The 19036-nt window shown below is 36.6% G+C and overlaps 2 protein-coding genes across 4 annotated transcripts; one reads left to right on the top strand and one right to left on the bottom strand.

Moving 5' to 3' along the window:
• The first annotated feature begins 537 nt into the window (after positions 1-537).
• On the top strand, positions 538-3381 carry LOC120250495 (pentatricopeptide repeat-containing protein At3g16610). 2 transcript variants are annotated; one of them, XM_039259317.1, is made up of 2 exons: positions 808-945; positions 1044-3381. In XM_039259317.1, the coding sequence occupies exons 1-2, from the start codon at positions 924-926 to the stop codon at positions 2906-2908; spliced, it is 1887 nt and encodes a 628-aa protein (XP_039115251.1). In that variant the 5' UTR covers positions 808-923; the 3' UTR covers positions 2909-3381. The 2 variants fall into 2 exon arrangements, with proteins under 2 accessions (XP_039115250.1, XP_039115251.1); XM_039259316.1 differs by having other exon boundaries at positions 538-3381.
• A 116-nt stretch (positions 3382-3497) lies between these two features.
• LOC120250494 (protein argonaute 1B-like) lies at positions 3498-16448 on the bottom strand. Of its 2 annotated transcripts, none has more exons than XM_039259314.1 (23): positions 16309-16448; positions 12140-12924; positions 11812-12023; positions 11568-11717; positions 11302-11435; positions 10345-10454; positions 9765-9871; positions 9501-9639; positions 9238-9354; positions 8269-8376; positions 7805-7876; positions 6287-6409; positions 6017-6182; positions 5414-5535; positions 5189-5326; positions 4973-5115; positions 4821-4883; positions 4689-4752; positions 4465-4600; positions 4295-4368; positions 4104-4198; positions 3966-3997; positions 3498-3864 (listed from the first exon to the last, which is right to left on the bottom strand). In XM_039259314.1, the coding sequence occupies exons 1-23, from the start codon at positions 16343-16345 to the stop codon at positions 3659-3661; spliced, it is 3333 nt and encodes a 1110-aa protein (XP_039115248.1). In that variant the 5' UTR covers positions 16346-16448; the 3' UTR covers positions 3498-3658. The 2 variants fall into 2 exon arrangements, with proteins under 2 accessions (XP_039115248.1, XP_039115249.1); XM_039259315.1 differs by lacking the exon at positions 16309-16448 and adding an exon at positions 14571-14712.
• Between the last annotated feature and the right edge of the window lie 2588 nt (positions 16449-19036).

Here is a 19036-nt window from a genome sequence, read left to right on the forward strand (position 1 = left end):
GACCTCCCAAACACAAACAAGATAAGAAATCACTAGGCTATGTCTTGATTTTTCCAGTTTGATTATTTTTTATTCCAATAGATTTAATTCATATTTCATTTTTCTTGTAAACCGAAATAAATAAATTAATATAATAACAAACTAATCCTTTTATATAAAAAATAAATGTAGAAAATTTTCATATCTATAAATTTTTTTTTTTTTTTATCTAAATCCATTCTTAAGTCATCCTCTCATTGTTCCACTGAATTTTACTTGAATTTTTTCTCTCATTTTCATCCCTATAAGTCTTTCATTCTTCTCGTTGTCTGCATTTAATCAAGCACTTAATTATATATATATATATATATATATATATATATATATATATATATATTTGGGAATGTATTGAAATACCTAATCAAATATTGTTTTGCGTTAAATCCAATTACCAACTTTTACAAGGGTTTAGGTACAAATTTGACAGACAAATATGCACAAAAGTGCATGCATGTGAGTAGCTATGCTTATGCATGCCACCATCATGGTATTGGTAGCATCAAAGAGTAGTCACATTCTCAAAATTCATGGCATCAGAGCTCTGCTTCACAAACCTCCAATGAATAGTACAATGCTTTTACTCACTCAATCACTCTCTAATGGTTCTCAAGAGTGCAAAAGAATCCATCACTGTGCTTTTGAGGAAGAATTCATTCAAAAGCACTTGTCAATGGGTGAGATTGACTTTGCACGCAAGGTATTCGATGGAATGCCTAAACCAAGTGTGTTTTTATGGAATGCAATGATTCGAGCTTATTCTTGGCACGGTCCATTCTACCAAGCTGTTGAACTTTACCATGATATGTTGAGTTCATGTGCTATCAAACCGAATAAATTTACGTTCCCGTTTGTACTCAAGGCGTGTTCGAGCTTATTGGCATTGGATGAAGGAAAGGAAATTCATGAGTATGTGAAAAGAATTGGTTTGGAATCTGACTTGTTTGTTTCAACTGCATTGATTGATATGTATATGAAATGTGGATGCTTGGATGAATCTTGTGCAGTGTTTGATGTAATGCCAACTAAAGACATTGTCGCATGGAATGCGATGGTAGCTGGTTTTGCGCTTCATGGGATGTCTGAGGATAGTATTGGCTTTGTTTTGGAGATGCAAAATGCGGGCCAGAGACCGAACCGTTCAACTGTTGTATCGGTTCTGCCTGTGGTTGGACAAGCCAAAGCATTGAGACAAGGGAGAAGCATTCATGGATATTGTGTGAGGAGATACTTTGATGAGGATGATATTATGGTGGGGACTGCTCTGTTGGATATGTATGGGAAATGCGCGTGCTTGGTTTACGCTTGTCGGGTATTTGACAGCATGAGTGCAAAGAATGAAGTCACGTGGAGTGCGATGATTGGAGGCTATGTTGTCTGTGATAGGATGGTGGATGCATTGGAGGTCTTCGATCAAATGATGATTGAGGGGTCCTCAAAACTGGCATCATCTTCTCTTGCATCAGCTCTTCGGGCTTGCACAAAGTTAGCTGATCTGAACAGAGGGAAAATAATGCACAACTACTCAATCAAATGTGGTCTTCTGCCTGATATAACAATAGGGAATTCACTGCTCTCCATGTATGCAAAGATTGGTAGTGTAGATGATACGGTGAAGTATTTCGATGAAATGGTATTTAAGGATAGTGTCTCTTACAGTGCAATTATATCCGGATACGTGCAGAATGGGAATGTTGAAGAAGCATTTGCAATTTTTAGAAGAATGCAACTCTCAGATGTAGAACCAGACGTTGCAGTTATGGTTGGAATAATACCAGCATGTTCCCATTTAGCTGCATTGCAGCATGGGAAGTGCACCCATGGCCTTGCTATCATCCATGGACTTGCATTTGATGTCTCGGTTAGTAATGCATTGATCGACATGTACACCAAATGTGGCAGAATTGACCATGGGAGAGAAGTTTTTGATAGGATGACAAAACGGGACATTGTATCATGGAACACAATTATTGCAGGGTATGGAATGCATGGGCTGGGCAAAGAAGCGATCTTCTTGTTTTTGAATATGCAAACCGATGGTATAATTCCGGATGATATCACATTCATATGTCTCTTGTCTGCTTGCAGTCATTCAGGATTAGTTACAGAAGGGAAACACTGGTTCCATGCTATGACTTTGAATTATGGAATTAAACCAAGAATGGAGCATTATATATGTTTGATTGACATCTTAGGCCGAGGTGGTTTTCTTGATGAAGCCCGGGAGTATATCAGGAGAATGCCATTTGAACCAGATGTTAGAGTTTGGGGTGCTTTGCTCGGCGCATGTAGAATCCATAAGAACATTGAATTAGGAGAGCAAGTGTCCCAAATGATTGAAAAACTTGGCCATGAAAGCACAGGTAACTTTGTTCTGTTATCGAACATATACAGCGCAGCAGGGAGATTCACTGAAGCGGCAAAAGTTCGAATTGTGCAAAGGGACAGAGGATTTGTAAAAAGTCCTGGATGTAGTTGGATTGAGATCAAGGGAAATATTCATGCTTTCATTGGTGGTGACCGATCGCATCCTCAATCAAGAAACATATACCAAAAACTGGAAGACTTGCTTGTGGAGATTAAGAAATTGGGGTATCAGCCCGATACTAGTTTCGTATTGCAGGACATGGATGATGAGGAGAAAGAGCATGCCCTTCTCTACCATAGTGAGAAGCTAGCAATTGCATTTGCTATTCTTAGTTTGAGCAGCGATAAACCGATTTTTGTGACGAAGAATTTGCGAGTTTGTGGAGACTGTCACACTGCGATAAAATTGATCACATTAGTGTCTAAAAGAATCATAGTTGTGAGAGATACTAGCAGATTCCATCATTTCCATGAGGGAATGTGTAATTGTGGAGATTTTTGGTGATTCATACATGAACTACTTCAGTCTTTTTGCAGTGTATATACATCTGTTCAGATACAGGATTTTGTGTGATCTATTCCAGACTGACTTTAGACTACACAAAGTTTGGAAAGCAGAATGTTAGATAGATGGGTATGTTTTAGTTGAAGAATTATTTTGGATTGTGTATCTCTTGATTGCAGTTCTTGAAATGAGCACAAGAAGTGCTGTTTTCCAGGACTGAATATGGCAAATGCAGATACATCCAGAACAGGAAGTTATAGAGGAAATAGCAAAATTTGCAATGATTTGTCAGAGGTGCATCAAAATTCAATATTCCCATGATAAGCACTGTGTATGATCAATCTTCACGGGTGCAGACAGACGAGGCCTTCCATTATTCACATGACTCACGAGTCACAAGACTGAATGATTTTGAAATTAATCATCAATGTCTTGGTTGATGATTGTAAACGTTACCTGGAGAAGCGACCGATTGCAAGCCAGGAATGATTCAATGAATTCCTCTGATCATTTCTGATCATATGTTTTTGTGTTTTTGTTCCCATAAAAATCCAATGGAAATTAAGTATATGAAAGAACATATAGGAAGAAATACAACACAAACATAACATTGCTTCAAAGTCAGGTTAAGAACATACATAATTGAGTTTTAGGTACCACCATAAAACAACTCAAGCAATCACTGTTCAAAACATAAAACAAACTTAACTTCAGAATAATAAAAGGGTCTTTGTTTTTGCAGCTTGCTTCTTAGCAATAGAACATGACTCTCTTAACATTTTCCTTTAGTGCAGGAAGGGGCCTCACGGCGGCGGAACCCGGGACACGGCTGCGGCTTGCTACAGGAGCACCTCGACCAACCGCACCACTTGCCATTGATCCACTATCAGAAGTCTCTGGCTCCATGTAACAACGAGCTCGAAAAGCAGCCAAGTGAGCGTAGTAAGCGGGTGGCACTGCCAGAAAGAAAAACATGAATGTGTCATTGCTTTGTTTTCCCAATAAAATTCGTTGGAACAAATTGAAATAACAGAGTTCATGAAACTATATGGCATACCAATAGATACTGATCTTGTGCACCTCGCATAACTGCAGGATAAAAATATAAAATCAGGACGGTGGCTAGATGATTATTTGATTGCGGAAAATATAGATTATACAAAATAAAGCAGGTGATGAAATCGATGTTCATTACGTGTAGCATAGATTGTTGATAAGGGACTGGAGTTGGTCTGCAGTGAACTTGTTCTCATCCCATAAAACATGGTAATGAGCAGGGCGGCTTGTACCCTTTCAGAATGTGAAAGATGAAACACATTATATTTTTGAATATGGGAAAACAATCAACACTACAAGTTGCACATTGTAAATTAGGATGAGATTTACTTGTATGCCAGCATGGCTGCACAAGTAGAAGTCGAACTCAGTTGGATGGCAAATCTTGGAATCAACAACGGTGCCTAAAATTTAAAGAGAGATGTAACCAAGAATTATACCAAATCAATCAAGAGTGTTGTTGGAAAACTGAACATATCTAAGGCATTAGGACAGCTAACCAGGTAATATATTTCCACTCTTATCAACAGAGCGCTGATCTGCATGGTTATTTGCAAATAGTCGGGTATGATGGCGCTTTTGCACAACCACGAAAGTCACTGGAGGCTGATAATTAGGCTCCAAAGAAGCGCATGCCTGAAATATATGCAATAAATGGATAGAGCTTTATGAAACAAAGAAGTTGGTTGAAAAAACATGCAAGCTTAAAATTAGCTTCTGATACCTTTCGTATTGCGTCAAGCTCATACAGTAGCACTTGATAGAATTGACCCTCAGAAACACCATCCCTGCAGAGAAACCAATGAATTAATTTGTTCATTCTTCAAGGGCAAAGAAACTAAATTCTAACAGATACCTGAAGAATATAATACGCTGAGGTTTCTGACCAGTTGCTCGTTTGAAGGAGATAAGGAGATCCCTGTTATTTTCAATGCCATTTCAATAACCAATAAAGTATATTCTTAAGGTCAAGGTGAACTGACAGATAAGAATATTAATCAAACATACTTTATCATGCCACCGCTAAGAGTTCCTCTTTGGGGATCTTGCCAGACTTTAAATAAATCTTGTATCAGTTCTTGCCGATGGGCTTGAGCGCTCACCCTACTAGTATACTTTGTGACCTCTGGCCAATCTTGAGAAGCAACAACCTGCAGGAAAATTTAAAGTATCACCAAATAGAGTTCTAGCATTTAAATCAAATAAAGATCACCTGTTGCTTACAGCAGCTATGGAGGGGCTGGAGTCCTCCCCTGGATGAGGATGAGTAACATCTGCCCCAAATATTATGGTTGGCCTATCACTGACAAGAGGTATACGCCTTGTCAGAGCATCCATGAGTACTGTGTTTCTTCCACCAACCTATCCATGGATAATTAAGAAAGAATGGAATTAAGTTAGCCCTTGTCCAAAATAAGGGATTAAAAACTGATACCAGGTAGCACAAACCTTCACGTTTATCTTAAGAGCAACATTAGCTAAATATTGTTTGCTCATCTTAAATACATGCTTAGTTAGACAGCACTGTGAGACCAATCCAAGATCCGTCTCGCAAATCCGTTTAAGATCACCTGCCAAGGGAAAACTTTACTTATTGTCCCAGATAACAAACAGAAAAATCAATCCACAGTGTTATGCATTATAAATGGAAGGCTTGTTCTCTTGGAATCTCAGAGCTCTAGAGATGCAGATCTCAGATATACAAAATCTTTTATTTAGGAAAATAAAGCAGCACTCCAATCATCCAGAATCTACATGCTGATGAATTATTCCACAATCACAGTTAGAAAAATAAAGCAGCACTGCAATCATGCAGAATCTACATGCAGATGAATTGTTCCACAATCACAGCTAGAAAAATGAAACAAGATTCCAAGCATGCAGAATCTGTGTATATGAACTATTCTACGATCACAGCATAACAGATAACAAGCTTTCATGGGTACAATTAGCATTTCCCATTCCCAATCACATGTTATACGTTAGTAAGAAACTGAATAAGGCGTATAGCAACTGATCAGTGAAAAAGATAGTGCAGAGTTTGATGCTTACTGTAAAGAGAACCATTATTGTCAGGAAGAATTACAATAAGCAAATCAAGTTCTTTGCCCTCAGGTTTGAGTTTGTTCATGACATCATTATATCTCGCTTTTAAAGCTCGTTCCACGTGCTCAGGTCGGGAACTTGATGGTGGAAGAATAGGCTCTAAAGCAAAATCCTGATTGAACAGCAAGAAAGTATTCATCACAACTGTAGTCTTTAACCAAGGCAAGCAACAAACAATTTTTTTTAATACAAAAAACAGAGAAATCACCAGCCTACCATTCCAGATATATGGCACATCTGAGCCAGCTCATGACAAAAACCACGTGCAAGATTATCTTGTACATTTCGCGAAAAGTTAATGCATGCCCAATTATTTACCCTTCCACCATTGACCATTTTCTGCAACAAAAGAACACAAACATAAATAAATGGGAGGGTTTCAGAACATTGCAATTATATCTGAAAAAGAAAAAAAAGTGCCTTCAATTTTTTCACTGACTTTAGAGTCAGGTGCATATGAGTGATGGGCAGAGCATATGAGATTAATTTGGACACAACTCTGTCCAGACATATTATTTCATGATGACTTGAATACTAATGCACTTAAATACAACTTCTTTAAGTGACCAAAACAAAGAACATAACCCCACAAAGTATCTGCTTGAGTTCTAGAAACCATTGTATTCCTCATTGGTTAGCTGATGCAAGATTTAACCAGCACACATTATGGTTGTGTTTGGTTGGAGAGTTAAGTGTGTATTTAAGGGAACCTTTTATGAAAATTGGTTTGAAGGGAAAATTTTTATATAAGCAGAGACCACAGTTTGACTCAACTAATATCAATCAAGCCTAAATAATTTAAAATCAAATTATTATTTTTAAAATTAACAAGTACATAATTAAATCCCTCTGTAGGTCCATCCCATCTAAAGGAGTTCTACTTGTTTGAGGGATATATACAAGGATGGGAGTTTAAGAATCCTCCAGGAAAAAAATCTAATAAGGTATAGTTGGAAGTTTGCACTTGGTCCAGATATGATTCCTAGTTTATCCTTTCTTGCAAACACACCAAGGTTGGATGGATTTCTATCCACACTCATTCTCTCCAATCCTTTTATCAAACACACCCCAGTTGGGTTGTAAATGGATAGGAACATCAACGAATTTTAAAAACATCTGAACTTAAGGGATTTCAAAATCACTCTCTTTATCCCTTCCCATCCTTTTCCAAACTCTTCTGTCCAGCAAAACATGAAGACACCAAATTTCACCGACTGAACACACCTATGGATTTTGAAAAAATTGTAAATCCAAATTCATGTGCTCTAAACACTGCTACCCGATTCCAAAGTAACACTGCATAAGTAATACGTTGTTTTTCATTCTCTAATGAATAAGAAAGATGAGATTTGCTACAAAAACATTGGTGCCCAAAACACACCGGGTTGGAGTGTCAACTAATTTAAGCCAGAAGGCTCAGGAGTCAGGACCCATGTTAGTAAGTTTTTGCTTAAAACTTGATCAAGACAAGTTGCCATGGCTAGAAGATGAAAGTCTCCTGAGACCACTCTCACATTCAATAGATAACTGAGAGACAAACAACCAGATCCTACAGGTATACGGAGAACACAAAATATACTTTGCATGTTAGGGCTTGAGTGAATAAATGAGGCCAATAGGAGGAATAAATATTCAAATCATCCATGAAAATAATACAGAAACAAGAAGGAACAAAATTACGTTCAAAATAGAATAATACATGAACACCACAAATTCAACAGCATAAGTTAATACCTTATTCATCATATTCCATTGGCCAACCCGGGGCAAAACATCTTTCTCTCTGCCAGTATCATGGTATTTGAGCTGCAGGCAACAAACAGAAAGTATTTAAATACTACAAGTCGATCTGTCCGACTTGATTATTCACAAGTCGATCTGTCCAACTTGATTATTCATGTGCGACATGAAAGTATTTAAATACTACAAGTCGATCTGTCCGACTTGATTATTCATGTGCGACATGGATAAAATCCAAACTCGAACTTCATTGGTGGCAATCAGAAAAGTTCTAAAGAAATTTTCGAATAAAAAGCATGCAGGCGAATCAATTTCTACTCATATGATAAACAAACAAGCTGAAAAGCCCTGGATAATGCTTACTATTTAGCAAGCAATATAATATACTTATCAGTAAGGCTGGGATAACACGTTCTGAAAAAATAAACTGGCCTGGAATTTGAGAAACAACTGCTTACCCATGGTGCAGGCAAAATCCGTGCCTCAACAGAAGCAAGTTTCTCACTGATCTTGATTCCAAATTCCCTTGCATAGGGATCATCATGATATGCGTTGTGGTGGACAGTCTGCAAAACCAATATCATTCAGAAAAATGGTACATGAAGTCCCAACTCATTCTCATATAAAATCAAGAAAACAATTTTCTTGATGAAGTAATTACAAAAAAAGAAGAAGAATAATTACATTAAGAACACCTGAATTATATACAAGCTAAATAGCAAGTAAACTTAATAAAGCACTAGTGAATGCCAAATACTAGTAGAGACCAAGGGTGTGTTTGGTTGAGAAGTCATAAATCTGTATAAGCCCTAAACTTCATGATGTTTGGTTGGTCGTACAAGTGACATTAATGTTTACACTTCTAGCCACATCTAGTCAATGGAGCCAAAAGTGCCTGAGTGACGCTTTGTCTTTTTTGTTAAATATCAAAACACCAAAGCATAGAGATTTGGAAGTCGAAGTTCCCACTTCTGGCCAGCCTATGGTCAACCAAACATCCAGAGTTCTCTAGAAGTAGCCCACAACTCTAGGCCTCCAACACTGGGAAAGTACAACCTTGCTGTAAAAGCCAACAGGAGAACCATAAAATTTTCACTAGTAGACATTACAACTATCAGAGATTAGAGGGTCACATCAAATACATAAAACTTGGATCAGCAAGAGGAAATTGGATTGTCTTGCACATACCATTAAAACACATAAAACACAGCCATGATAAGATTAATGTGGTGAGTAAATAATATCACACACTAGTTTCTTTTTAGGGTTTTTTTATTTTTGGTTGGTAAAGAATATCACACACCTTGAAATGAGATGAACTGTATAATCAGGCAATAATGTGTCAGTCCATTTGGTAGAAATCAATGAGGCGATTAAAGATAAATATAAAGCTTAAACAAGGTTTGATCGTTAAAGCCGCTGATTACCTTCATAATATCACGCTCTCGTTCCTGTGGGCGTTGGCAGGTCACCTTAAGAAGTGCAGTAATCTGTTTCTCGTTCAACCTCTTGGAGTACCTTTGGCCTTCAACAATCTTGCATACCTGAAATCCCTTTAAAAGGTCAAGATGCAAATATTTTTCCAAATGTTTAAATCAGGTTACTCTCCAGGCGGCACAAGTTCGAGGGCAATAAAATGTTTTATACTCCAATGGCATCATTAAAAAAAATGGTAAACAAACAGTCAGACCTCCATCGGTAGATAATTTGGCCTCTGTTGATTTCCCACTTGCAAGCAAGGTAATGTTGCATGCTGAATGCTGAAACCATAAGTCTCTTGAAAATATTGCACCACAGACTTCATGGTTCCTCTTTCATCAACAGGAAACCTATTAGAGTATTGACAAATAAGTGCTTCAACAAATAATGAAAAAGTATAACCACATGCAATTGCATCGAGGAAACAAAATCGGAGAAAAGATAATTTAAAGACTTATCACTAAAAACATCATACGTCAGCTCTCTCGTAGCTTGAGATGTTAAACCAGATATACGGTACTTTCGGCGCATATTCCCACGATGTGTAACCTCAACCTTGACCCCTCTCAAAGCTTTCTTGATCTAGAAAAAGAGGAAAATTCTGAGATCCACAAGAAGTGAAGAAATAAGCAATCACTGTTTAAAAACAGAGCACAAAGCATTCACTCTTCACTTTGTTTATTATTGATGGTGTTTTGGTTTGAATTCAAGTCACTTATTCTTTTGAAGCCTCCACCACCAAGATTAGAGTCAAAAGAGACTACCACCAGTAAGCCAATAAATAAATAAATAAATAAAATAGGAGACAATAGAAAGAGTTCCAACAGTTCCCCACCAAAACTTTTGCAGATGTTCCTTCGAACCATGAACCAAAACTGGCAGTCACAAATTCTAGTAAAATGATATCATCAAGGAACATACATGAATTCAACATTAACATGCTACTAAAAATTATAAAAAGACACGTGTTGGGTAGTTTGAATTGCCTTTCAGCAATCAAACTGATAAAACAATAGGTTGATATTATTACACAACGGAGGAAATGAAAAACAGACCTTCACTCGATCAGCATCTGACAATGGTCTGGCAGAGACATCTTTGTTCAGAAGCTGGGTGACAAAGTCAATAACTGGAAGTGGCTCAATAAAAGCCGTGGATGACATGTCTGCAATATAAAGATATCACATGATTAAACATGCGGTGACATATATTGTACGAATTATTTAAAAGAAATAGATGCATAACTATAAAAAGAGATGACAGGGTGAAACTCCTAATTTATTAAAAAACAAAACATGGGATGGGTTATGATGTTGCCAGAAATCGACATTTCATGAGCATGGACAGCATCCCATTGTTGAAGTGTGACAGTATGTGTGGATCTTAGAATGGCCAGAGACCATTTTTCATTCCTAAAAAAATATAAAATAAATTTAATTTTTATTTTTATTAGAAAAAAAAAAAAAAGCAAACTTACCATCTAAGAGTAGTGAGGCATGGAATTGCATGCATGAACACAGAATAAAACAGTAGTTACTAGTAAGTTTATAAGGGTATGAAAATATTTCTGGTTTTTACTAAAACATTATGTTATTAATTCCAAATCCTCATCCTATACCTGAAGTCAGGCTAGGAGTTAATCACAGGAGAATTTCTTGGTGTTAAAATAAAAATGTACAATGAATTAGACCCTGAAGTTATCCAAATGACATCATTCAGTCTTGCATGTTTCTAACCCTGAATTCATTAGACCAGCAGCACACAAAGCATGGTGCAAACTCTTTCTAGTTTCCACAAGTGGGTTAGGGAACAAAGTTTCATGTACACCTCACCAGCTAGAATGCATGGACAGATGTCAAACAAGGTACATATATTACAAAGCAACCATAGGCTCTATTTTGATTAACCTTGTACTGATCTGTGTGAATATTATTGCAGAAGCTTCTATAAAACAACTTTGGCACCCTAAAAAATAAGCACATCTTGCTAAAGGAAAGCAACAACCTACTTACCAATATTAAGTGACAGCCCCATTTGCGTAGGGCGGATGCTCTGGTAAAACCCACGCCAGCTTTCTAAGCCCTCACCAAGAGCTTGCCTTCTCCCAAGGTCAGGAGAATAAAATGAACGGCCAACCGGTAAATATCTGAAGTCCATCACAACATTTGATAAGCATTCCCTCCTCATAAAGTAAAAAAAAAATTTTAAAAAAAAGCCGGTAATATTTAATGATTATAATCAGAGGCATGATAAAATGTTTGTAAGTGAAATTACCTACCTTGCAGTAGGCAATTCGCGAAGAACAATGTCAAGAACTTGAAGAGCTTCTTGAGGAGCTTCAGCTTGTTTCCCAGATAAAAACAGCTCTAAATGGTGGAGATCAGCACGGGCAGCGAACTTGATTACAACCTTGAATGGTCTTTCCCTCCTTCATGTCCCAAAGAGGCATAAGCATATAAGTAAAAAGTATAGCATACAGGATATTCAAGGTAATGAGATTTCTCTAATTATAAATGGAGGACCTCTGACCACCCGCAGCACCATCTTCCTCATCATAAAGGGTGATTTCAAAGGTTCTCGAAGTAAAAGGCAGGGGCCCAGCTGTGTAAAGACTTTTTCGCCCGTCATAAGCTGGAAGGCGACCTCCTAAGTGAGACTCTCTGTATAGCTTAACCAGTTGTTCCATGACAGCTCGATTCACACCACGAGATGTTATTTCAGGAGTTATTGTAACCTAAATGGGCCACAAGAATTAAATTGAAACCATATATAAACAAGTGAAATAAGAATCCTGCATGATAGTGGAGTAAAAGGCTCATCAAATATGCAAAAACCTAAAAGGAAACTTACATCATATTGATGGAGATCTTTATCAGGAAGTTCGGCAAAAAAATGATTTGCTTTGACCACACATCTGTCCCCATAACTACCCTTTCCAGGACGCAGAGGAAATCTCATTGATTTACTGGATGCAACAACTGTAGTAGCTGGCTGGATTATAATGCTTGACGAAGACTCTCCTTGAATTGAAAGCTGCTGAAGTTGCTGCTGAACAGCAACTTCAGGTGGCTGAGATGAAGAACTGGCTTGTGATTGCAATGGTGGCAAAGCTTGATGTGGAGCTTGGGTTGCTTGGTGCAGCTCGGGTGCTGATGGCCCGGATGGACCAGGAAAGGAAGAGGATCCACGGCTACTGCTGGGACCAGCACCACCACCCCTGCGACCTCCATGATACTGGCGCGGTGGCGTCCCACCCCGTGGTCGAGGACCACCTCGACCCTGGAATTCAGGAGGCAGCCCACCAGGCTGACGAGGCACCATTCCGCCATGTGATTGAGCACCACCTCGACCCTGGAGTTCAGAAGGTGGGCCACCAGGATGTTGAGTGACCATCCCACCACGTGGCTGACCACCACCACGGCTGTGGTAATATCCACCACCACGGCCGCCTTGTTGGGACTGTTGCGAACTACCTGAGCCCCAACTCCGTCCCCCACCCCCATGTTGAGGGATTGGAGTCCTTTCACCTGGAGGCTGAGGAACACCTCGTCCACTGCCCCCACTAGACTCCTGTGGCTCAGAGGCCTCCCCAGTCCCTGGCAGTTCAGTTCTCCTCTTCCTAACCATGGTAGCAACTGCAGAAGAAGTACAAGAAAATCAGTATACTGATATTCCAAACTTCAGAGCAAATGGATCAGAACAAAAGGAGATATTCTTCACAAACAAACATAGATAGTGAAATGCTTCTTCTGGAAGCTAGTAAATAAGGCAAGCATTAGTGCAGTAGATACGAACAACTGGCTCAGAAATCCATTGAATATATAATGAAGTATAGCTTTTCTATAACAAACATAATCATAAGGGACATCAACAACTGAAAAATATCATTACTGCAAATAAATGAGCACCACATACGAAGCATATCCTGAACATATTATAGAAAAAATAAAATCACTAAATCAACAAACACACAACAATTACAAAAACTCAAAATAACCCATGAACCTGCACACAGAATCCCAGTGAATAAACTCAGCATTACCAGTACACATTTTGTAATAAATGAAAATTTCGCACAAGCAGCGGAATATGTTCCATGTGCAGAGATAGAAAAACAGCCAAAAATAAACAAAAGCATTTAAAAACTTCTCAATAGAAATGTTAAGGCATGCACAATGCATCTATATAAGACTATATTGGCAAAGAATCCACAGAGCTACAAAGCTATAGCACCTTTCATATCTTGCAATACAGATCATGTGATAAGATGGTTGCAAAATGCACTACACCAGCCAAGAAGATGTCAGTTATATTTGCATTAAACCTTTTTTCGTGAACAGCACTTCTCTACCTTCTCAAAAATAAGCTAAACTCTAAAATAGCTAACCTCTAACGAAAAGAATTTTGAGAACATTCATTCAAAACGTAGCAAGTGATTGGCGTATCTAATCTTGAAAAAACTTTATAACAAAATAAAAGAAAACAAAACAAATTCAAATGCCGCAGAAACACTAAACATTGAACTCTAGATCACCATACAGTAAGCATAAAAGTCCATCTACAAAGTTTGATGAGAAAGAGATAAAACTGTGAGCTTCACAAGGATTTCATACATACGTATCATTTTCCTCGAAAATCACAGACCAACTCGAGCAGTAACTAGGCAAACTAGTACATCATTACACAAAAACAGCATCACTATAAATCAGAACGACTGGCAAAGTTAAAAGAAGCATTCCTCAACTAAATATGAATAACAACTCGTACAAAAACACTAGAACCTTACCAACAAGTACTGAAAAAACAAACTGGCGATTCAATAAAAAAAAAAATGAGAAAATTACTACTTCAGCAAAATAAAAAAAATCAACCAACTAGCAAATCCAAGGAACCAAGGCATGGAGAAGTACCATCACACCTCACATTATCTAAAGTTAACGGAAAGAAGAGAGAAAGCTTCCATTCACCGATCGACACAAAAAATCACACCAAAAAAAACAACTTTCCCAACCATACAATCACTTTTGCAACCTTTATTCCAGATTTCTCTACTTTACCATTCCCTTCAGCAAGATCGCCTAAAATACATACACTACTCCGTGTCAAAGATCACAAAAACAAACATTTTCACACAGAACCGTTTCATCCTCACTAAAAAGCCTAAAATAAAAACCAAATGAGGCGAAGAACTCAAAAATGACTCAGCTAAGCACGGGATCTAAGAATCAAAAGGACGAAAAACACCAAAATCGAAAGGGGGAAAACACAAAACATCGATTACCTCACTAATTTCACACTAGAAACCCTTGATTCCTCTCCCCCAAATCGCTATATCCAGCAACCCTCCTCCGCCCTCTCAGAGACGGAGAGCTAGAGAAAGAGAAAGCTTGAGAAAACCGCCCACTAACACTAACTCGGCTGAAAGAAACGTGAAAAGACAAGCTCTTCCGCTATATTTAAAGCTCAGGGTTATTTTCGTAATTACAATAGACCTCCGAACACTCGCCGTCGACTCACTCAGCAATGTCGTGTCCTGACTCGGACACACAACGGGTCCCACAGGATGACGTGGTAGCCTGTTAGTGGATAACGCCGAGCTGGAATCCGACGTGGCAGGAGACAAGCACCAAGTGCGGTGCGGGACCCACTACCCCAACCTGACTGAGATCACACACGATTGGCCAGGATTCGTCTCCGTGGAGACAAACGGATGGAGTGGCGAAAAGGACCGATCCTCCAAACCGGCGCCTTAATACACGAGAATACACGCCCACCGAAGAATGTTTCGTATACGTGTCATGATGTCATAGTGTTGTCACTTTTCACGGTACAACCGGGATCCCTAACGTAGACACTTTACCCTTTATTACAACGGGATTCTTTAGTGTATTAAGTGAAAAGACCAAACTGCCACTACGGCGTTTGGTGTCACACTTTCCCAAGAGTTTATGTCGAATGAACGGTCGAGATTCCCTCAAACCCAGCTCCATCAAATCTAACGGTCGAGGAGAGCTTCGGGCACCGACCCCTCAACCATAACGAGCTAACCGTACTTATGCGAAAGTGACTGGGAAACGGTAGGAAACGTGTGTGGTGGGGCCCGGAGAGCCCAACGGGACAAGTGAAACGGGTGTGGTGGGCCCGACCACAACTATAATGGGTGATTAATAAACTCTTATAATTAACTCGCACGTACGAAGTACCTTTTGTCATCATGTGAGCTGGCGTGGTCCCATTGGACCATGCTTTGGAAGCATGTCATACTGATCGACACGTGTCCTTTAGGTACCACCTCTACCGCTTACACATGGCAGCTTTACTCTCAACCCCCTTGAAAACTTAAAATTTGCTTCTCAATCCCTCGAGTTTGTTAAATTTTATGTAGCCCCTTGGTTTCCTTCTAATTATTCTTTAAATTAATGACTGTCTTCTTAATTTCAATAATTTATTTGCAAATAATTATTAGAAAGTAAAACCTCATCCTTCTAATCTTTTTCAAATCATCAAAAAAAAAACATGCTTTGAAAAAAAACTACAACAAAAATTATTTTTAGATTCAATCATGTTCCATTAAATATGCTAATAAGACTTTAAAAAAAAAATTTGCAAGGATGCCGGCCAACCCATGTTGTGTTCGTGTCTTACATAATACATATAAACACATTGAAAAAAAAAATGTTTTACAAAAACTATGTAGCTTTGGAGAACCCAATAAATCTCGGCCGTCTAATGAGGATCCAACGGTGGACAAACGAGTAGATCAATGAACATTATGCATGATGAGTCAATGCTTCTCTTTACAATCACAACTCTTTCATCTTAGTTGTTTAATAAACTATTTTTGAATCAAATATATACATATATATAATAGATAACAAAAAAAAAAGTTGATTAAGAATAAATATTTAAGAACATATATAAATTAAAAGGGGGGAGTAGTTAATCCTTGTAGTAGTAAAAAATAAATAAATAAATAAATACATAAAGGGAGAGGAGAATGAGGAAGGGGCGGTGCTTACCATGGTGAAGAGGGCCTTCTTCATAGCCAAAGGCCATATTTAGAAAAGAAAAGAGATGAAACAAAGAGGATGATGCACACAAGAGAGGGAGAAGAGAAGGGGGTAGTTCTTATAGATAAGCTTGAAGGTGGGTGGTGGGGTCTTCATCTAGGAAAGAGGCAAACAAATTGATAATTGTGCCTATATGGTAAGGTGACATAGTTTTTCAAGTAAAATTGTTTGTTATTGTAGAGATATCAATTGTTTATTATATTTGTACTCAAGGCACCGACTATATATGTTAAGCATTATTATTATTATATAATAATTAATTAATTAATTAATTAATTAATTAATTACTTACTTAATATACACATATGCTTATGGTTTTGTTACATGAAATACAAAAGTGGTTGAATTGTGTTATAGATCACTTGCACATTACGGGACGTACAGTTTTTAGGGTCTTAAGGAAGTTGAGTAATGTGTAAAACTTTTCTGGATTTGGTGAAGGGATATTACTATCAAAAAATAAAACTAAAAAAATCGTGTTGAGTGGATATTTATGAGTTAAGAAAAATTTTTAAAAATGGGAGAAAATTAGTTTTTATAGAATGAATGATTCATTCCCTCACCATTTCAGTAATTTTTTTACTAAAAAACACTATAGTTCACAACCCATTTCAATTAAAAGAACATTATAAGTGGGGAAAATAAGATCATTTCTCTTTACTTCACCCGAAATGAATGCCCCTTTAGTATGTGCAACCTCTTTCAAAAAATATACTATGAGTAGAATAAAATACTAATTTCTATATACGACAGAGATTATATAACATTTATGTAAATAACTTTTATTATTACTAAATAATACCCACAAGTAAGGATATTTAGAGACTATAGCAATAGAATAATCTTTTTTTTTTAATAAAGTAGACAAATGACAAAGCAAAAAATAAAATGGATACAGAGGTGTACCAGTTACGGTGGGTTAATTTATCTATTAAACACAAGCACAAGTAGTTATCAATGGACTAATCCGCAATGGAGTGATCTTGTAACTTAAAAAAACTAGGTTGTCAATGATATTCACAAAAAATGATAGGTAAGGATATGTGGTCTATAAATAATTTTTTTAGTCATTGAATTTTTTTAAAATAAATTTTTAGTAAAAATATCAATTAGGGGTTAATATGGATTGAAATGATAATGCTGTGAACTATACTGATTTGTACTATATTTAAATCTAATTGATTTTATATTATTATGAAGATTATTTAAATTAAAAGTACTGAAAGTTTTATAAAAATAATTTTTTTTAAAAAAAATATTTTTTCTATATATATATATATATATAAACAAACCCATCATTTTTCTAATATTATATGTTAATTATTTATAAAAAAAAATTATTTGTTTAGATTTGTATTATTTAAAGTGTGAATACTATACTTTTTATTTTAAATTTTTATTTTTATTTTTATTTTTATTTTTATTTTTTGATCTTATCCATAATAGTGAGCCTGTTTGAATGTGGAATGACAAGCTCGTTTTTAAGCAAATATAGAAATCAGCTTTTTTGGATGAAGCTGTGCAAAACAATAAATATATCTGTGCATCATTAATATTTAAAAAAAACAATTGCTACATCTCACATTATATGACAAGTATAATCCAATGCATTTGGGTCCGTGAATATTTTCTTTAATATCTTCATCACAATAATTTTTTTATTTTTATTTTTTTTTAGATCAATCTGAGAAAAAATACACTTATATTGTCTATCAATACCAAAACAAAAATTGGAATTATCCCGGCCTATTTGAGGCCATGAAATAGAGATTTTGATTTTCTTGTTTGCTATTATTAGTTTAGATTGTTACTTGTGGGGTTGGGGTTTGGTAGCACATGTGGAAAAGCTACCTTTCTAAACTTTAGTTAGTTCAGGTGTCAATAAATGTTAATTGAAAGGGATTCATTGAGGAGTTGGTGAAAAGTAAGGGCCCTTGATCCTTGATAAAGATATTGAGATTCATATTACACTACATTCACATAACAATGAATCCTAAAATTTAAAAATTATGAATATCACACTTGGATCAAACTTAAACAAATTGAACAAAAATAGCATCACTAATAAATTTAGATTTGATTTGAGTTGTAAATTCATTGATCGTGCATTCAAAGCTAGATTATTCAACATTCAGTTCACACTATACTATTTTGGGTATGATGTCTATCTGTGTACATGTTGTGTCAATTTCATAATTAATAGCGGAAGCGAGAACACGTACCTCTAAACATAGCAGTTGATAAGGACAACATGAAGAAACCACAACTATACTTCTAATTCTCTATTTTGTATTAACAAAAATGATAGATTGAAAATCCATGGTGTTGGTTTACATTTATAATTTTTAAAATTTTAAAATAAAATATTATCTAAAATATCAGTCAAGTCAACTAGGATTAACATAAGATTTCTAATGATAAAGTCACATGACACAAAAATTAATTTGAATCTAAATTTATACTCATCTCCCTTAATAAACTTATAAGTTTTTTTTAAAATAAAAAAAAAACAACAACAACAATGAGATATATATTGTACCTAAAAGGTAATATTATGTTTTGGCATCGTTTGAATGCTTGTGAATGATCTTTGTGAGCTAGTTCGGCAATGTAGTTACAACTAAACTCAATAGAATCTTTAAAAAAAAATTCACATCAATTTTAAACCAAGAGGTGA

Source organism: Dioscorea cayenensis, chromosome 19 (assembly GCF_009730915.1).
Source record: "Dioscorea cayenensis subsp. rotundata cultivar TDr96_F1 chromosome 19, TDr96_F1_v2_PseudoChromosome.rev07_lg8_w22 25.fasta, whole genome shotgun sequence".
In the NCBI taxonomy this organism is placed as follows: domain Eukaryota; kingdom Viridiplantae; phylum Streptophyta; class Magnoliopsida; order Dioscoreales; family Dioscoreaceae; genus Dioscorea; species Dioscorea cayenensis.